The sequence below is a fragment of the Cebidichthys violaceus genome, unplaced genomic scaffold (assembly GCF_023349555.1).
Source record: "Cebidichthys violaceus isolate CVI_PGR_0920_01 unplaced genomic scaffold, fCebVio1.0.p SCAF_11, whole genome shotgun sequence".
Classification (NCBI taxonomy): domain Eukaryota; kingdom Metazoa; phylum Chordata; class Actinopteri; order Perciformes; family Stichaeidae; genus Cebidichthys; species Cebidichthys violaceus.
Genome location: NW_027176274.1, coordinates 13,631,316 through 13,651,256, shown reverse-complemented (window position 1 = coordinate 13,651,256; position 19,941 = coordinate 13,631,316). Strand labels below are relative to the sequence as shown.

Here is a 19,941-nt window from a genome sequence, read left to right as displayed (position 1 = left end):
CTGGGGTAGGTTGTAGTTAGTGTGGAAGCCAGTTCAAGTCGTGAGCCCAGGTTGGCATGCTGTTGGTGGGAGGCCTGTATAGAGGTGAGGCGCCGGGTGTCTGGGTGCTGGGAGAGTAAAGAGCCTACAGACGCCAGCGGCTCATTCACACGAGCGTCCAGGAAGTAAGAGAGGAGGGCGAGGAAGAGGAGAACCCAGGCCAGCATTCCCACCAGCACTAGCCTCCGCCACTGCCTCATACTGGACTTCATTACTGCTCACTCACAAAGCCCCACGGCCAAGACTTAGCGCAGGTCAGCTGGAGGGCCTGTAAAAGAAGAAAGATCAGAATGAAACTGCTCAGGGGAGAATATGGACGGGCAGAGTAGAAGTTTGAGACACTCATGTCAACTGATGCTTCTATTTCTTCATCCTGGAGGACACATTGTCCTCCAGGATTTGACAGGACCCTAAGGACTGGAGAGGTAAAAGTTATTAGTCAAGAGTGAACATGCATACATGAGTCTCTGTGTGCATGAAAAAAGCACACTGCTCACAGCACAGGAAAATACCTCCTGCTGGCCAGAACTTGGCTGCTTTCCACTCTTAACACAAAAGGAGATTATTTAGGACCATCTATTAACTGGAATCAAGTTACAGCTTTCTTAATTAAATCTCCTTGTTTTCACAACAAGAAATAAACTCTGCTGACATCTGACTTCTCAGACAACAAAATTAAAAGATCACGCAAAATATGAATCCTTTTTATAACCCTAAATTAATAAAACAGATATACTCAAGGGTTCCCCCAAGGAACTTGTTTAGTGTGAAGGTAAGTACAAATTTTAACCTTAATTGAACTTGATGCAAACTCTTAATGGTGACCATAAAACTAACTTCGGGCTGACAAGCAGTGTAGAAGTTCTTTCTCACACATCAGCAGCATTGTATAAACAATTAAAACTTATCCCATGAAGACGTATTTTATATCATCAAATCTTTGTTTTACTTGTTTGTCACTGTTACAACCTGGCTCAAAGGCTGCAACATAAGGGAGACAAGGCAAGCTAAAAGTAATAAAAAGACATTTAAAGAACAAATAACCAAACTAAAACAATCAAAACATATACACAGTCGTGTCAGCCAAGGAAATCACAGCCAAAGAAGAGAGGGAGCCTTGATAGCTAGGACCAAACAAGGCTCAGGTGTCACTCACCAGTGTCCAGTTAACATCCTGAAAGACAAACAGCAAACAGGACACAGACCACGAGTGGAAGGGAGGGGTTGTCACAGTCACTCGTATAAGATCATTCACTCATGTATATCTACGATGGCCTTTGCTGTGTGATGTTGCGCCAGTGCAGATATGTCCTGAGGCTTAACAAGCGTGTTGTTTCATAAATAAAAATGTGTTGTTTCATAAAAACATTTTTTTTTAATATAAAAAATTATAAAAAAACATTTTCAAGGATAATCAAACCCAAAATCGGTCAAGGTATTGCCGTTTTAAAACAGATATGAATGGTCTGATTAAAAAGATATACATCTTCTATCTTTTGGGGGGGATTCCCATTAGCTATCATCATTGGAACAACCACTGCTCCGTTGCTCCACTGAAATGCACTTAGATTTTTTACATTTTACTTCAAAAACATCCAACATGATACCTTTGATTATTTAAATTGCTGTACAAAAAAACCCCACAAATCATTAAAAAAGAATCATTATCAGCCTGACTTACTCTAATACTCTGATGGCTTACAGAGTGAAATACACAGCAATGAAGGTAAATAGATTAAGCATTAAAATTCCTCACATCAGAGGAACTACAATCCTCTCAACCACACGTAATTATGAGTTTTGGTCTCTTAATGTGGGAGCGTTTCTCTCTCAAGAGAGCGAGTGGCAGGGTAGGCAGGAGGGGGAAAAAAAGCTGTTAAGCCTCCTCTAGTCCTAATTACTGTACAGCTTCCTGTCTCTGTAGCTGCCGGGTCCTGTAGAGCGCTGCACAAGTGATCTGCGGTCCCCCCTCCCCCCTCCCCCCTCCCCATGTACCCAGACATCTAGGACTCCCGCCCCGCAGACACACAGGAGGCCAAAGCTCATGCACTGACCCTGGTCAAGCAGGGGGAAAACGGCAGGGAGCAACTGGGCCAGAGGGTGAAGAGACAGTATGGGAGAAAGAAAATAACGGCAAAGACGCTGATGCAATTACTGCGACAAACACACACACATCTGCACAAACACACACACAATCTAAATACTTTCTGAAAACTTGCAGCATGCTCTGCCTGAGGCTTTAAATGAGCCATTGACAGGTGGTGTAGGAGTCAGACAGTAGTTCCCTGTGTAGCTGTTTCAACATGTCTACCTGGCTGACACAGTGGAAAATATGCCATTTAACACCTGGAAATAACAGCAAAAAAAAACAAAAAAACAGAAGAAAACAAGCAGGAAATCGCACAGCTGTCCAATGACAATGTTGTCAACAAACAAATGGCATCTATATGCACCAATGCTCAACAGAAGCCCACTGTGGAAATGTGTGTGTGTGTGTGTGTGTGTGTGTGTGTGTGTGTGTGTGTGTTCCTTTAGGCATGCCGTGCATGCATGTGGGTGCGCAGCTAGTTTGCCTCACCTGGCAGCAATCAGGATGGGTGCTTCAGAAACTGCGGTGAAACAACATAAATGGGTGGCACAGATGGAGAGGCGGGGGTGGAGGACAGAGCCAGTTTTGTGAGGGCTACACAAAGAAACAGTACAAAACGGGAAACATGGAAATGAGCCACTGGCAGCAAAGGACGACTAAATGACTTTTAGTTAGCAGGAGACGGCGATGAACAAAGGAGCCCGATGGAATATACAGCATAGATCTCGTAGAGAGCAAAACCAAGATCCAATGTAGAAATATGTTATCGAGGAAGAGAGGGGAAGCATTTGTGTATGGGGAAGAGGAGATCGGTCAAGTGTCTGCGGGTCATTTGCCCTCAGGAGGATAATTATGTGGTGGAATAAGTGGAAGAAATAGAAGAAAATGAGCGGATGAATGTTGAACAGGGGAAGCATGTTCTGTAGGGTCGAATCATTCCATCACAACTATATTTTCAACTCTCCAAAACCCAAAGACAATCAGTACACTACAATATATCACAAAGAAAAGAAGTAAATCCTCACGTTTTAAAAGCTGTAACTAGACAATGTTTAGCTTCTTTTGTTCACTTATTGCTTTAACAATGACAGAAGCAATTAATCAGGTTTGAATTGTCAACAATTTAGCCGTTGATTAAAAACTCTTGTATGGATTATGTTTATCATCAATAAATTGATTTATTGTTTGGTGTATATAAGAAAATAGTTCAAAGACAAAAAAGCAGCACATCTCCAAATGTGCTTGCTTGAAAAGTGACATAACAGAATAGTTTAACATTTTTGGAAATAACGTATTTATCTTCTTGCCGAGAATTAAATGAGAAAATTGGCACCGCTCTCAAGACGCTAGAGCCAGCAGCTGGTTAGCTTAGCTTAGCATGAAGACTCAAAACAGTGGGGAACAGCTAGCCTGGTGTTAAAAAAAATAAATTCAAAAAGTTCACTAATTAACACATATCTCAAATCAGTAAGTGTGAAACTAACATGTTGTGGTTTTACAGGAGGTTATGTGCCGGAAGATTTACTGGCTGGGAGTCTCTGTTGGTTGCCTGGCAACCCAACAGTGATGAAACGAATGTTGGAAGTAACTGCTCATAGGCCAAGAGATAGTCCCGCACACAACCCCCACCCATTTTAAATTCAATACATTCCCAAAATTTAACTATACCAGTGACCTGCTCCATTTACGCCTCATTAGCCAATAAACAAAGTGTCTGCTATTCCAGGTCTGGAACAACCTGCCACCACCCACTCTACCGTCACAGTGGAGGACTGTATCTATACAGCAGTTTCAAAAGGAAGTTCTCTGGAGCGACTTTACAAGTGTTGGCCGTCTGCCTCATAATTAAATTGTGTCCTGCAGGCCTTTGTCACCCTGCATGACAAACTTAACTGTGACATCTTCTCAACTGTCGGATAAAAACAGGGCATCAATGGTGACACACAGGCTGAATCCAAATGTCCGAAACTGCAGACTTGTGCACTCAAAAGATACATGCCAGGGGAGACCAGCAGTGCCTTGGGCGGCACAGACTCACAATTCATCAAGTTTGCAAAGGGCCTCAGGCAGGTTTCCACACAGTCCGAATGTCCTTCACCAGACTTTGCTTGGAAGATTACCCATAGTTCATAGCACTATGGATGCGATGATGTGAGAAAATTATTATAATGTAGCATTTCTTTTTATGGTACATTTATTGATGGAGCCAAGGTTGACATTGCACATACACAACATTCCGAAGATAACTAACTTGCATTTTACTTTTAGACAAACGATTTTGGTTTTAATGCTCCTAAAATGTGACGGCCGTCAGTTCAAAGTTTGATGTGAATATAATATTGGCAAAGCCTGCAAAAGAGAAAATTATTTTTTTCTGTTATACGGGTCCAAAACCCATAAACAATCAGTTAAAAAAAATGCTTTAAAATCAGTGACAGGGTCAGAAAAATGTAAATGAATCACCATTGAAATGATTGAGGTCCTGCTCAGACCAAACGTGATGACAGAGAACACGTCACAGGACGTACAACTGAAGTATGCGAGGGTTTAGTCCGTCAGATTAACTTTGTCTGTGAGTGTGTTGTAATTTGGCTGCTGTGCCAGGCTGTTCTGCTGCAGCGTCCAGTAGGCATGTTGTGTGTTTTTTACTGCTGTTCTTCTTTCCGTTTGATTTGATGCTGCTGTTGTGTCTGCTAGTTGTTGATTCTGCCATGTCACCAACCAGATGCAATGCACATCTTAATAGCCCAAACTTTAAAAACTATTCTCTTTTCACTTAGTTATTCAGCCTGGAGTACTAAAGGTGTCCATACTTTTACCAACATTTATAATGAGAACGGGGTCTGCTAATTTTCGGGATTTGCAGCCGTCTTCAAATTTACCAAGCTCATCATTATTTCTGTATCTCCAACCGCGACCGTCCATGTAAGCATATGGAGTGAGCGAAAAAGGGGTTTGTTTTCTCACTCATCTGGATTACTTCCTATGAAGCTCTCCACGATATACATGTATAGACTAAGGAGTTGAAGTACTACATTGGAGAGGATCCACTTGACTGTTATTGCTTCTAAAAAACAAGATTATCGGCAGATTTACTACAGGTTTACTTGCACTAGGTTTTGCCTTTTGTTTGGTTTCCTATTGTATTGTTGTTTTTTTAATTGTGGTTTGTTTTTTGTATATCTAAAGAAAAAGAACAATAAAAAAGATGATCACCTGTAATTTTACTTTTTTATAGTTAAACTCCTATTTTTGTTTCAGAACGTCTTGGACGGGCAATGCACACCTGGTTTTCTCTTTGTTTACTAACCCACACTACAGTATGATTTCTCGCGACACTACTACTACCAATCTGTAGTAAAGATTACTATTTGTCTCTGAGAAAGATATTGAGCATAATGGTGAAAGTTAAAATGATCAGCCCAAATCATTCTCTGGTGGAATAAATTGGATTTGTGATATTATGCAAGGAAGATGAATTCAACTCCAATACACCTTGAATCTGTCTTTGGAAGATAGTTTATAAAATGGACGTGTACGTGACCAAAATATAATTTTGACTATCAGTGGCATAAAATACAGGAACAAGAACATATATAAATGCTGCCTAAAAAATCCAAACCAAAATAGAAGACAAAAATAGTAGTTTGGTTAGATGTTCCTGTCTAACTGTAATTGGGTCTAGACTTCTCTTATTTTCTCTAAATGTATTCCACCCTCACTGTTACAATAATAGTGGACAAAATATTGAAACACCTCTCAGTATAATGCAATACAATAGCACCACAAACTACATCCTCCAAAATGACGAAGTCAAACAAACACTTCTCAAAAAGAACAGGAACCTTCATGATAAATGATATTAGATATCATCAGGCAGCATCTGAGAGCACAAAGCTAGACATGCTTGTTTCACTTCATGGTATTATTTGTTTGTGTTATACTTTGGAGATTTGTAGACAACTACAAGAATAGCGATCAGAAATAAATGTTTCATCATGTGACTCTCCACCAGTATGATGCAGTGCTTTCAAGACTGAATCCTAAACAAAAGCATGATTAGTCCTTCTTGCTTGTTCATTTTAAAAAGTAAATTGTCACATATGATGTAGATTACTAGCTCATCAAACTGAGCATCGACAAGCGCCACACCTGCAACACGTCAGGCAGTATAATGTAACTTGTTGAGCTAAAACAACTGACAAAAAAAAAGATACAATTATTGATTTGCAACGATTTTGATAATAAAGTCATCACTACGTCAGTCATACTTGCTAAATGCTTCAGCATGTTCACAGCTAGTTGTTAACTGTGTCTGCCTGCGGTTTTGGTGCTGAGCAGGAAGTGTACAATAAGTTCAACAAGCATTTTCAATGGAAACCGCAGCCTGTTAGGAACTAGGCTGATGAGAGTGACTCAACAAAAAACTAAACAAATCATCTAAACGGGGAACTGCAGAGCTGGTGATAATTTGGTGGGCTCCTCACTAGAACTGAGCCCTTTGAAATTACACAATTTCACCCATTGTTAATATAAAAATGATTATTATTATTAGGGCAGCTTTAAGTTTGTTCCTTGAAGCAACGATTTCTTTGGTTAGGTGTATCTGATGTTAGGTTTATGGCAGTTTCAAGAGTGGTTATTATTAGACTTCCTGTTTGAAGGCGGAATCTTTAGTTTTCACATTATCCATTTAAGGAGCTCTTGTTTTAAATGTTTAACCTGTAATTTCATCTATAGAGTACAGGCAGTTATATAATATCTCCATGACTGTCTCGTCAATTTCATCGACGAAAAATATTTGTTGACAACCTTTTCATGGCAGAAATGAGACTAAAATTGAATTTAAAAAACCCATTGAAAACCAAAAATAGTATTCCCTTTTCCCCCCCATCAACAGTTCAAAAATGTGATACTGTGAAAGACTGTCAAACGGACAAATTAACTTATTCAACAACCAGCAGGCATCTGTTGAATCTGTAGATCAGTAAAACATTATTTGCCGCCGCCCAAAAATATATATCTCTTGTACAGGAATTGGTTTAGCTGAAAAGTAGAATTACATAAAGAAGCATCTTGCGTTCAACCTATGGATTAAATACATTTTCAAACCACTAATGTTGACCGTCTTTAACTTCCTAGATGTTTGCTAAAGAAATATCAATACGTCATCTGACGTTTCAGCCTCGCCTCTCGAGCTAAACTCAGACAATGAACTGTATTTTAGTGAACGAGTGAGTGAATCCAGCTTCTGAAGGAGTTGCTCTGCAGTGAAGAGGTGTGATAGTGCGAGGTGAGCAGGAACGACGCAGAGAGCAGTTCTGATCAAACAGTCAAGAGCTTTGAAATCCTGACTAGATTTACTGAGAAGAGGCAGTAAACAGTGCCAACAACAATGACCAGTGTAACTATGGTAACTGTCCATAGTTAACAAAGATGGCAACAGCTGAAATCCCTCAAAATGTTTGGGAGACGAAAAAGAAAAAAAAAAAAGAAAAAAAAAAAAAAAAAAAAGAATTTAAATGCTTGACAAAAATTTGGACTTAAATTTAATTTAACAAAAATCAAATAACTCAAATCTGACTTAAACTAAAACACATGTTTGTCAAAAGACAAACTAAAGCAAAATTAACACAGCTTGAAACAAAAAAAATACGATATAACAACTCTGCATCTTTTCCGGGCAGCCAAATACAGCAAAAAGCACAATAGAACCATTTATAGATGCATTTATTTTTTTTAAGTAACCACATTCCTACAGCATGCCCTGCTGCCGCCTGCTGTAATATTCTCAATGTGTCTACAGTCCAGGCATCGCCAGAGGTGACTGAACTGAACGCCACTACTTGACTGCCAGTGAGGTACTCGGACAGCCCTTGAGGGAATACAGCCGCAGAGCATCTCACTGAAAATAATTCAGTCCACCACCTACTGAGGAACCATGGTGGAGATGTTATGAATGCTTTAATCATAGCCAAGCAGCAGTTTCTGTAGGTTGTGACCCTGGAATAGGCCACATTAAGTATACAATACATACAATACGATACAAAAGGAAATGCTGTGAGGTTGGTTCACAGCAACATGTTCTTTATGCTTCCCTGTGTTTAAGCACAGAATACAAGTTCATTCACAATGAGTGGATTGGGTCCGATTAGTCTAATAAAAAATAATCAGTGGCATTTAACACGTATGAGACTAGAGGATACAACAGTTTTACAAAGAAGGCAGGGGATGGCTTGAGGTATTCAGCTCTACAAAAGAACATGCTGTTCTCTATTGTGTACGCCGCACGCCAATAGAACACAAGCTTGCACGTTCTCTCAAATGAAACACTGACCAAAGGACTTGTTCCTCATAAAATATGAAACCCACAAGAGTGGAGTTGTTCACCATGGAAATAAAAGAAATAGAAGTTTTACTTTAATATTCACCTTGCAGCAGTTCAAGCAGCTACAGACTAATACATCACTGCGGGGTTAAATTAAGGCAACCAGATGAGGTCCGCCAAGCATTTGTGGTCAGACAGACAAACAGAAACATGAACTGTGTGGTCAGGAGATATTTTGAATTTCTGAATTAATTTGGCCTGATATTCCAGGGCAAGTCTCCCAGGATTATGTGAACAGAACATGAGAAAAATGCAAATAGACTATGTAGTACATATTTTCCAGTAATGTATTACATTAGGGAGACGCATTTAAAAACTAAAAGTAGTATAAAATAGAGGTAGGTGCTCGGTGTATCTTCACTACTGGGGCCCAGAGCTGTTTCTCAATTTGAGTGTTTTGTGAATTAACCATCTGATCAACAGCCAGTTCTTACACACTTGAGTTTGACGTAGAGCGAGGCATAGTTCTATAAGCCTCAGAACTTTGCGCCGCATCAGATAAAAGAAATTACTGCCTGCAATCTAATCCTAGAAATCATTTTTCACAAATGGAATTCCAGCTACAAAACGGTCATTAACGCAGAGGCACTTACACAGGTATCGATCTTGTACCATTTTTAGGGGCTGCCGTAATATGAACCGTCTAAACTCGGCCAATACAAGGCATAATATTTCATTGCATCGCACACACCGCTGTGCTTTCTCAAGTCATGTAGAAATGAACATTTGTACGGTTGCAGATCAGGCAAAAAAAAGATAAAAACACTGCAGACACCCAAAAAGACTGAAACGGGGACATCAGAAGCTGCTTAAAGACTTGAACTGAAGTGAGAAAATTTAGCGACAAAGAAGAGGCATATGCACAGACTAAATGAACAGAGCGTCTCTCTCTCCTCACTTAATGAACCCCCTGCTACGGGTCCACCCTGCTTTAGCCTCAGGAGGCAGGGAGGTTATTACCGAGTAGGACATCAGACTTAGCCCTGTGTAATTATACTGCCAGCGTCCGAGCTCTCCGAAGGGTCCGCTGCTCTTCATCACATCTTGAAACCCCAAAGTGCAGCTGTTAAGAATAGCCTGCAGACTGAATGGCTACATAAGCCTATACAAATGAGTACCTGAAAACAGGACGATGCCGAAGCTAAGGCGCTGTCTTGCTTTATAAAACAATCAGGTAGAACCGTTTCATCCAACTTTCTCTATGTTTCACTTGTATGCGTTTGCCATTGATGCTAATTCTGTAGCATAGTTTCCAGGCACAAAGCAGAGGGATAAGAAGACGGGGCTGATGATATCTACTGTGTCTTTGTTGACATATGCAGTCTTCATTTTCTCTCTGGGAGGAAGAATGATCACTTTTCACTTTCAAGGCAAAAGCTCAAATTCCAGGGGTTAAACTCTCCTCGTGCATCTTGCCGAGCCCTAATCCTGCCGCTGCTCCAGCATGATGACATAATGAAAGGCTTCCTCCTCCTCCCTTCACTTCCACTGCTCACCTTCTTTCCTTCCCCCACATCTGCCTTATTTTATGACCTACATTTAACTATGGTGCTGTGCATGCAGATGTAAGTGCAGGCCCGGCTCCACTGACTTGACTGCGTCTGTGTGCGTTTGCTCTAAAGTCAGTCATTTCAACGTTATGCCATACCCCCGCAAAGAACAGAATTAATATTGCATGCACTGCTACATCTCAGTCCATGTGAGGAAACATGCATGTGTGTAGTTACAGTAGTGTGACTCTGCCTGCCAGTCTCTATGTGAAAATGTGACTTACTACCAGCAGTAGATCAGCTGGCTCCTCACCACTGGCACCTAGCATGTGGAGCTGAGAACACACTGCAGGCAATACAGCTCATTCCAGCCATCCAACGGCCTGCCAATCACATACAGCAGAGCATGCAATCGCATGGCTGCACTCACGCATACAGATGCACATTGCACAGATAAGTACAAACCAGTTTTGAAATCTAAAGTACAGCACAAACTTTAGCCACAAATCCAATAAAGCAGAAGTTAAGTTTCAGTGCTGTTCCCTCATAAGTCAGGAGGCTAAAAGGAAAAAACAAGCAGGCCACTTATCTTAAAAAGAAAAGAAAAAAAGCCAGACATGCCAAGTTTTGGCCGAATACAAATCAACTTGCAGGGACTTGAATGTAATGCAGTCCAACGTGACTGTGACTCTCCACCAGTATGATGCAGTGCTTTCAAGACTGAATCCTAAACAAAAGCATGGTTAGTCCTTCTTGCTTGTTCATTTTAAAAGGTAAATTGTCATATATGATGTAGATACTCTTCAGTTAATCACTAGATCATCAAACTGAGCATTGACAAGCGCCACACCTGCAACACGTCAGGCAGTATAATGTAACTTGTTGAGCTAAAACAACTGACAAAAAAAAAAAAAAAGATAAAAATATTGATCTGCAACGATTTTGATAATAAAGTCATCACTACGTCAGTCATACTTGCTAAATGCTTCAGCATGTTCACAGCTAGTTGTTAACTGTGTCTGCCTGCGGTTTTGGTGCTGAGCAGGAAGTGTACTGTCAGGTATCACAAAACGACAGACAAGAACCCAATAGCACGACACAGAAAACAGTTCAGGTGTAGAAACCGGGTTTAATAACCAGCAGATGTCAAACCAGGTAGTAACCCGCGTGGCAAACAAATCCAGTGGGAGCAGGCAAAAGAGAAGGTCCAAAGTCCAAAAAGGCAGGTCAATACACGGATGATCAGGATCAGAATCGGAATGACAGGTTGCTGGATAGCAAGGGAAACACACTAGACAATCTGGCAGAGAACTGAGGGAAATGGGCCGGTACATATACACTGAGGGGCTGATTGCTGATGAGGAGCAGGTGAGTATGGAGGTGGGGCAGGCCAGGTGAAATGAAATCAGCAATTAGTGCAGAGCGGGGGGGGGGGAGTGGCAGATTCTGAAATGACATGAGAGTTAGTGTGGCAAAACAGAAGACAGACAAATGAAAAACTAAAGCCTGGCTGAAGTTGTGACATGTACAATAAGTTCAACAAGCATTTTCAATGGAAACCGCAGCCTGTTAGGAACTAGGCTGATGAGAGTGAATCAACAAAAAACTAAACAAATCATCTAAACGGGGAACTGCAGAGCTGGTGATAATCCGGTACAATTCGACCCATTGTAAATACAAAAACGTTAATTAGGGCAGCTTGAAGTTTGTCCTTGAAGCAAAGATTTTTTGGTCAGCTGTATCTGACGTTGTTTGCGGCAGTTTCAAGAGTAGTACAATGGCTCATCTTAAAGCAAGCTTTTCAGCAATGTGTCAAAGTGAGCGTTTCACTCTCCTTGGCAGCTCTGCCTCCATGGCAAAGGAGAAAATATATATATATATATATATATATATATATATATATATATATATATATATATATATATATATATATATATATATATATATATATATATATATATATATATTTAATATACATAATATCTATATATATATATATATATATATATTTAATATACATAATATCTATATTATATATGTCCAGGCAGATATATTCACACAAAAACATCAAATCGTGGTCTTAATCTTGTGAAATGATCAAAAGGAAAACAAGAAATCTTTCATCCTGATTCTCTTTTGACGGTAGCAGAATCCTGAGGCATGGCTTCATGTGGTTGTAACACCAGCAAGGTCAGAGCAGAAAGTACCAACTCCATTAAAGACTGATCCCACTGAGGCAGATTAGGTCTGTCCCATCCCCTGCTATCCTCCTTCAACCACAGCACCGATTATATCAGCAGAGCAAAAAATGTCTATTTTTGCAAAGGCGTGCTTAGACACTCATTAATCTTCCTCTAAAGATGTGACTACACCCAACACTGACCAAGAGGTGCGGGGAGGCGGAAGTCTCTCTCTCACACTCACTCACACTCTCTCTCTCACACACACACACACACACACACACACACACACACACACACACACACACACACACACACACACACACACACACACACACACACACACACACACACACACACACACACACACACACACACACACCTGTCATAGTCCATCTGCTGTAGAAAATGTACACCTGATCCACAAAACGGAGAGGATACGACAGGGTCTACATGCTACATTGATGTGCACACAGTGAGTCTTCATTCTGCAGAGAGAGCAGATATCCATAACACTAAGCTGACACCTGGTCACAGTAACACACACACACCTGGACAAGACCTTTGCACTACCAATTAGCCCCTCTCTTTCTATCAGAGCACCATGTGAAGTGTTCGTGCGCCTTGTAATTACAAGGACAGAGGACGCGTTTCATTTCAAACTAGCAGCCCGACAGACCTTGGGAGAATACGTCTCTGACTCATTCTGAGAGAGTAACGGACAAGAGAAAGTCATCAGCCATCAGACATCCGTTGGCCGTTCAATGTAACAAACAGGAGGCAGACTTAGAAGTTTGAACCCTTTTTTTTTTTTACTGTAAAAGCACTTCACAAGTCACAAAGTAACCTCTACTTAAGAAGAAAGGGCAGCTGATGAAATCACGGGGCCGGGAAGAGTTGAATCATCCTGACCTTCTCAGCACATCCTATTCTGATAAATCACACAGGGCAGCAGTTCTTGATGACAGGCTTTCACGGTGCACAGAGCCCTCTCCAATTCAGCCTGCCAACAGCAAGGTCCTACGAAGGAAATGTAGCTTTACACCTCACATTATGGCCCATAAATACAGCTGGGAGCGCTGACGCCCACAGCGGCCGGGCTTGTGATGCGAGAAAGTAAAGGACGTCCACTAAAAGCCCATTCCACCGTCTATTCGGCTTCTTGTGGAGACTGAATGGACATAACAATGCTTGTAGCATCAGACTGCATGATTAGTCACTCTCTTACACTCTCTGCCTGCTTATGCATGTTTGGGAAAGGAGGCCTAGGCAGCTGTTGTTACTCCAAGAGCTAAAACCAGCAACATTTCTCTGGTCCAGACACAAAATACGAGCAAATCTTACAGGTTAACACATATGCTTATGCTTCAAAAAAAAGATTCTGACAGGATTTGTTCATATCAGGGTTCCACACACACACTTGTATTTATGGAGAAAATTGTGTTTGCCCTGAGAACAAGCCCTCTAATCTACAGCACTACAGCCATTTTCAGACAGCTTAACCTCTCTATAATCTGCCTGAACTCTGAACACTTGCTTCTAAACACAGACTGAGATTAGCAGCCTATCAGAGACTTATTGAGCAACTATGAAAGCTACGCCACAATAAGCTGCTCAAACCTTCCCATGTCGCCGTTTAAGAAGACTCAACTTGAGTAGAGCACCATACATCAAACGCACAGAAACGAGTGCCTAAACAACTCCTCTCAGGAAGTTTACAATCTCGTGAAGACGGCTAATAACCCCGGACGCCCATGTGTTTCTCATGAAAGAGTCCTGTCCTCCGAGTGCTCACACTCTCAGCCAGGAGTGAGGGGCACAGCTGGTCTTGATGACTCCAGCGCTACCGCTTTTGAAGGCCGAGCTCAGATAACTGCTGCTCTGGCCAGTTAGCGCTCATCTGAAATTACACCTCCACCTTCCCAGAGTGCCCTGCCCATGCAATTCTTCCACTCCTCCACATAAACAGCCTGGAACAGATAAAAAAGAAAGTCTATCTCTGGATAGTTAAAATGACAATTTTAAGAGGGACTAAAAAGAAGCTACAGTGTCGACGTAAAAAAGTTTTGCCTCGCCATTTTATGAGCAGCTGACCGATACTGAGATACAGTGAGATGAGGAAATAATAATCTTTTATGTTTAAAGTAGCTTAAGAGACAGATATTTCTCTCAGGGTTGGTAGAGACCAAAAACAGAGCTAAAAGAGAGTGAATATTGGACTTCCATTCATCTGTTGACCAGAAACAAATGAATGATGTTGCTCCGTAAATGCTCGATGTAAAAATATATGTAAATAAATGTTTGCTGACAAGTTCACCACATCAACCTAAAAGGTGATGATATGTCAATAGTGTGTTCAAAACTTATATCTACTGCCCCCAGGTGGCCAAAAAAAAAAGTTATTGTTATTAGCCCCCATTTCTTCCATACAATATTAAATGATAGGCATTTAAAACCTTTTAATTTTAAATTAACAGTTTCTAACCTCATTCTCACGACAGACAATATCATCATAAAAAGATGCTTCACTCTGCTGCTGGTGAGATGAACAACCGTTGCACATCTGTCTTTTAGAGACAGAGAGTCTGAATCCCTTTACAGTCTGAGAGTGGACAGTACAGAAATGTGCCCCTGAAGCACAACTCCTTCCTTTTCTGTCCTGGAATCTGTTTTCCATTTCCCCCTCAATGCTTTAAGGTCATTGAGTCACACTCACCTTACGAACACTAACACATTCTCAGAAAACACTTGCACATTCCACAATGTTTTTGTTTTGCTCAGTATTGATTGAACTAATGTGAACAGAAAAATTCAATATATACACCTCACTGGGAACTATTCCACATAACTCACCTCCCTTCTCAAACTTCCTGTGGCGCGATGCTAATCAGAGCAGTCAATCTTTGACTAACTAGTTACCTCCATTACTGGGTCATCGCTGACAGCAATTTCGCATTAAATCAATTGGTATTTTTAGAACAGCAGCAAGTCCTCACTGCTATTTAGTGGCTTAGCAGACAGCATTTTGCGTGAGGTTGCTGAGGAGACAGTAGCGTTTTTTGGGAACAAACTCCTCACTTTTATTAGCGCATTGTGCCATGTTGATATTTTACCTGTGTCTGAAGAGAACTTGTGCTATGGGAGCTCAGGAAAGCGGTGGCGGTTTCGTACTGTAATTATCCAAATTCAAGTGAAAATCTATTTTAAATTAGTAAATATCGTCTTATCCCTGAATTCAAATGTATTGATGAAATGTATTAACCACCCAGCTCTGATATCGCTTTCTGCACGAGGCACATTTTTAGGTGTTATGGTGACAAAACACGTCAGTGGAGCCGTAAAGTGTGCCACACATTGTTTCTCTCCACTAAGCCGGCAGCGGAGGTAGTCACAGAGCCAAACGGACGTCCGTTAAAGCCAATTCACTCCGCAAGTCTGATTATATAGAAGATTGCCGGCTACAATGCCACAAAATACAAATGCAGCCAATCTGATCACCCTGCTACATTGATTTGAATGTGACTGCGAGTCAAAATAAATTAAAATTTTGGGAAATAAAATGTTCACGCACAATCCAAATTTTGGAGAATCTCCTTGCTTTATGGGACAATACTGAAGACCACAACCTGCCCAGCAAAATGCCAGTAACTCTATAGTGGAGCGAAGTCTTGGATAATGTTCAGAATAGATAGATTTTGTGGAAAACATGGTAATATAAATGAGGAAAATGGCTGCAGGGCTGCCGTATGGCGGTTTGTCATTGTTGGGCAATAGTGGCACACTTTTCATGCATACAATAAAAGCCGCTCACCGACACACCTGTACTCTGTCTGCACACGCACAGAGAGGCCACCCTGTTTGAGACGATACATATCCAGCTGGAGAGACAAAGAGGTGCCAGCCAGTGTGTAGCAAACCTCACAGTAATTACATTGTTTTTGTGTAAAAGCAATAACGCAGATGTTCTGTGAGACTCGCAACTCTTTTACACATTGGTTGGGGGTAGATGCATTTATCAGGTAGGCTTTCCATTAGTACATTCTTACATCGTAAGAGAGTGGGTAGTGACATCTATAGTTTACCAACTATGAAAGAAAAATGTCTTGGCAAATAAAAGATAAGTGATTAAACTTTTAGTTTTATACAATGCGTGTCCTTTCAGCTGTAGTCTGGTGGTTGAAAACACTGTCCACTAAATTGTGTCCTTGTCACAATTGTTGAAAAGCTTTGAAAAACAGAGTGCACATACTTAATCAGCAGCTGCACACACAAACAAAAATGACATTTTTCTGATGCAATGTCACTATAACCTGGAGAGAGGCTTTTAGCGTATTCCTTGGGCTGTTTTGCAGCACAGTAAAAAATTACAACAGAGAGACTGGTGCCTTTGATTACAGTAGAGTACAGTAAAGTGAGAACATGGGTGTGTTTCTTATTGTAAAGAGTTTCTGTTAACTTTTGACCTCTGCTCCCATTATCATAGGTGATATGATCGTGAGTTTTGTTGACATTGAGATAAGTCTCGGTAGCTTAAATTGCCTAACCGCCACTTTACTGTTAATATCAAACATGAACTTAAAACCCCCACAGAAAAACATTTAATTGCCCTTGACACTTGTGTTTTCCTCTACTTGTAAATGCTTTTACAAATGTGATGTGATGTGAAGGCAAATGCGGAACATTATGAATTTAATAAACTCATTTAAACTTGTTTCACTTGGACCAAAGGCTGAGGTGTTTTCTGATGTCACTAATTAACTTGCTCCAAACAAAAGCCTGCTACCATTGCAAAGCGGTGCAGCTGCGGATATACAAGTGCAGCCATGTGAAACAAACACATTTCAGCACTGCTCCTAAAATTAACTTTTTGACAACAAAACCACAGCCCTTATGCATGCAAGATCAAACATCAATGTAACATATCAAGAATCAGAGGGTTGAAACTAACACACATATTCATCACTAACATGACTTTCAGATGACTTCCCCTCGAGCTCTAGTCTTGGCCTGGGTTCCCTGTTTTGGGTTCCCTGTTTTGAATGTACTGCCACCACGAAGCTGTTAAACAAAAACTAAGTGTCGAGGGAACAATAAACCTCTGCATCTTCTCTTCAAGTGTAGGAAGAGCGCGCAGGCCTGCTCTCTCTGTGAGCTGTGAATGAACTCTTCAGTGTGGAGAAACACGATTTGTCTTACAGGACTCAATGGCACCATCCAGATGAGCGTCATTAACGGAAACGCATTAAACGCATGTGTCAATGTTGCGCCTGATGCTAATTAAACCAATTGTTAGTGTGTACCCCGAAGAACCGCGCGGAGACTAAATGCGCTGCTGTTAAACGAGCTTCCTAGTGATGATCGCCGACCGTGCTCCGGTAAAGTAACGCAGACAAAGGATTTTTCTCCTACATGTTTCACCCGCAGGTTTAATTTAAGAGAATCCCTAAATACCGAATCGTTTTTAGGAAACATCGCGCGTGCACATCCACCCCCTGTGCTTCTCCGTGTCCTGCACAAAACGCGCTGAAGCAGCAAATGCAAATCTGTATGGAAATGCTGCGCAGAGCGAACAAAGCCTTACCTAAAAATTGTGTCGGTCCTCGCTGGATGCTGCTGCTGTCCGGCGGTCCATTTTTGCTCCAGTTCGCCTTGTTGCACAGCAAGCACGCGAGTCGGTTTGGCTCGCCTCTGCCCTCCGTTCACGGAGAAGATATCCACTACTACGCCGGGCAGAGCGGAGAGGCTGTGTTGTCTGTCACTCTGTTGATGGCCTTTTTCCTTGCATCCACATCCACCGAGGGGGGCGGAGTCAGCGAGCTGATTTTTTTGGCTTGTTGGCCTGAAGGGAAGGAAAGGAAAGGAGGGAAGGGAGCAGAGAAGGGAGGAAGGAAAGGTATATTGAGATTGAATTTGATACCTTCCTTGGCGGCAGCAGCAGCAGGCAGGGAAGGGGAAGGGGAAGGATGGCATATTTGTTATGAATTTGATAACTTCCTAGCAGGTCTGTGCAGTTCAAAGAGGAGAAAGGACCTTTTGGGAAACAGGCTACTTCTTTATGTTTAAAGAATCACTCTCACATCACACCCACTGTCAAAATCCCAACATGCAAGCAAATAAATCAAGTTAGAACAAGTCAGATGCCATTAAAAATAATGAGCAAAAGCGGGTTTAATGTCGTTTCCCACTGTAAGTCATCGGTGGGTTGAGATCATCAAACAGAGGGAGGGATTTTCATAACTTTGGTGCAGCTACTGATGAAACTAAACCTTCGTCACCATACAGTAACAGAGAACCCCAGGTGTCTAGCGGGGTGATGTAAGTACGGAAAGCTATGCTGTTTTTAGACTTTGTGGTCCTTGATAAACAAATATCAAGCTATCACTTTCAAATCTGACAGGGAGCCAAAGATGAGAGGCAAGAAGTAGGGTAGTGTGGTCCCTTTGGTCTTGTTAAAAACTTTGCTGCCAAGCTTCGAGCCAACTGACCGGAGCATTTACAGTAGTCACAAGGTGGATGTAGAAACCGAAAAGAAATGCTTCATTTTGAAAGAATAAATGAATGAAGGCAATTGTTGTTATTGTATTGATTAAACAAATTAGATATAATGTGTTATTTAGCAAGCTTAAGAGGTGTAGGTAGGCGGATTTCGTTACCTTTGGAAAGAGCCAGGCAAGCCTTTTCTCAGTTTTTCAAGTCTTTATGCTAAGCTAAGCTAACCGGCTGCTAGCTGAAGCTTCAAATTTGGATTAACAGATGTGCCAGTGATACCAATCTTCTCATCTTCACAAGAAAGCAAATAGGTATTTTCTAAAGTGTTGAGCTTAGTGCACACAAAAATGGAAATCTACAATTTGATGACAACTGAGCAAATTCCATGTGTTGATGAAGATGTAATATTAGCTACTAAATGTATGTTGTATCTTGTAATTGTATCATGAATTTTGGTGCTGGGGCCACCCTTTTTGTTTTTTCCGTTGGAGATTTTGTGTGCGTGGGTGTGGGTGTGTAAGATAGAGAAAGTAGTTAGTAGTTACTGTTATTGTGCTGTGCAAGGATCAACCAGTGTAATATGGGTTGTGCATTTGTGTGCTGCTCTCTTAATTACCTCATCAGTAAATGTCAAACGTTCAAATGGCTCCGCCATCTAGACTTATTTATTCATTTGTGCTCCATCAGATGCAGGCGCTGCTGCTGCATGCTGCAATTACTGCTGCACAGCCAAATGTGCCAATGAATAATAAATCACATCACAAAGAGATCTGACCAGCTGTCTGTCAAAATCATAAGACCAATACAGTAAACATGCATGGTGTTTACAGAAGAAACATCCTCTTTAACCACTGAGACCCTTGAAGATGTTCAGATGGCCAATCAGAGAACAGAGGAGGGACTCTCATAAGCCACAGACAGAGATGACCACGGCATGTTCTACTCAACTCGACTTGCTCTGTTTTAGTTTTCCACTTGCTAAAATTGTGGATATACCAAGTACTATTTTTTAAGTATCACCTCGGTCGAGATTCCAAGCGAGATGAGCTGATATTAGAAGGTGGAGTTAAAACATTGCAGACCACTGACTGGTCAGAGAGAATCGTCACTAGAATCGTCACTTGCAGAAACTCAACATTTTTAAATAGCCATGCTACCGTCAACAGTAAATACTCTTGTTTTCACTCGACCCAGATTTTTAAAAATGGTAGCCCAAAATATGGCGTACACTACGGCATATAAATGACGAAGTGCAGATCTCCGTTT

The 19,941-nt window shown here is 41.2% G+C and overlaps 1 protein-coding gene across 1 annotated transcript in view; it reads right to left on the bottom strand.

Annotated features, from left to right (window-relative positions):
* st6gal2a (ST6 beta-galactosamide alpha-2,6-sialyltranferase 2a) overlaps window positions 1-17,953 on the bottom strand; it is a 47,153-nt gene extending 29,200 nt beyond the window's left edge. The window contains exons 1-2 of the mRNA XM_068704983.1: window positions 17,768-17,953; window positions 1-307 (exon numbers count right to left, since the gene is read on the bottom strand). The exon at window positions 1-307 is cut by the window's left edge and continues 743 nt beyond it. Coding sequence (XP_068561084.1) covers window positions 1-251 — 251 coding nt within the window. The 5' untranslated portion in view covers window positions 252-307; window positions 17,768-17,953. The remainder of the gene's footprint in view (window positions 308-17,767) is intronic.
* Window positions 17,954-19,941: the final 1,988 nt, after the last annotated feature.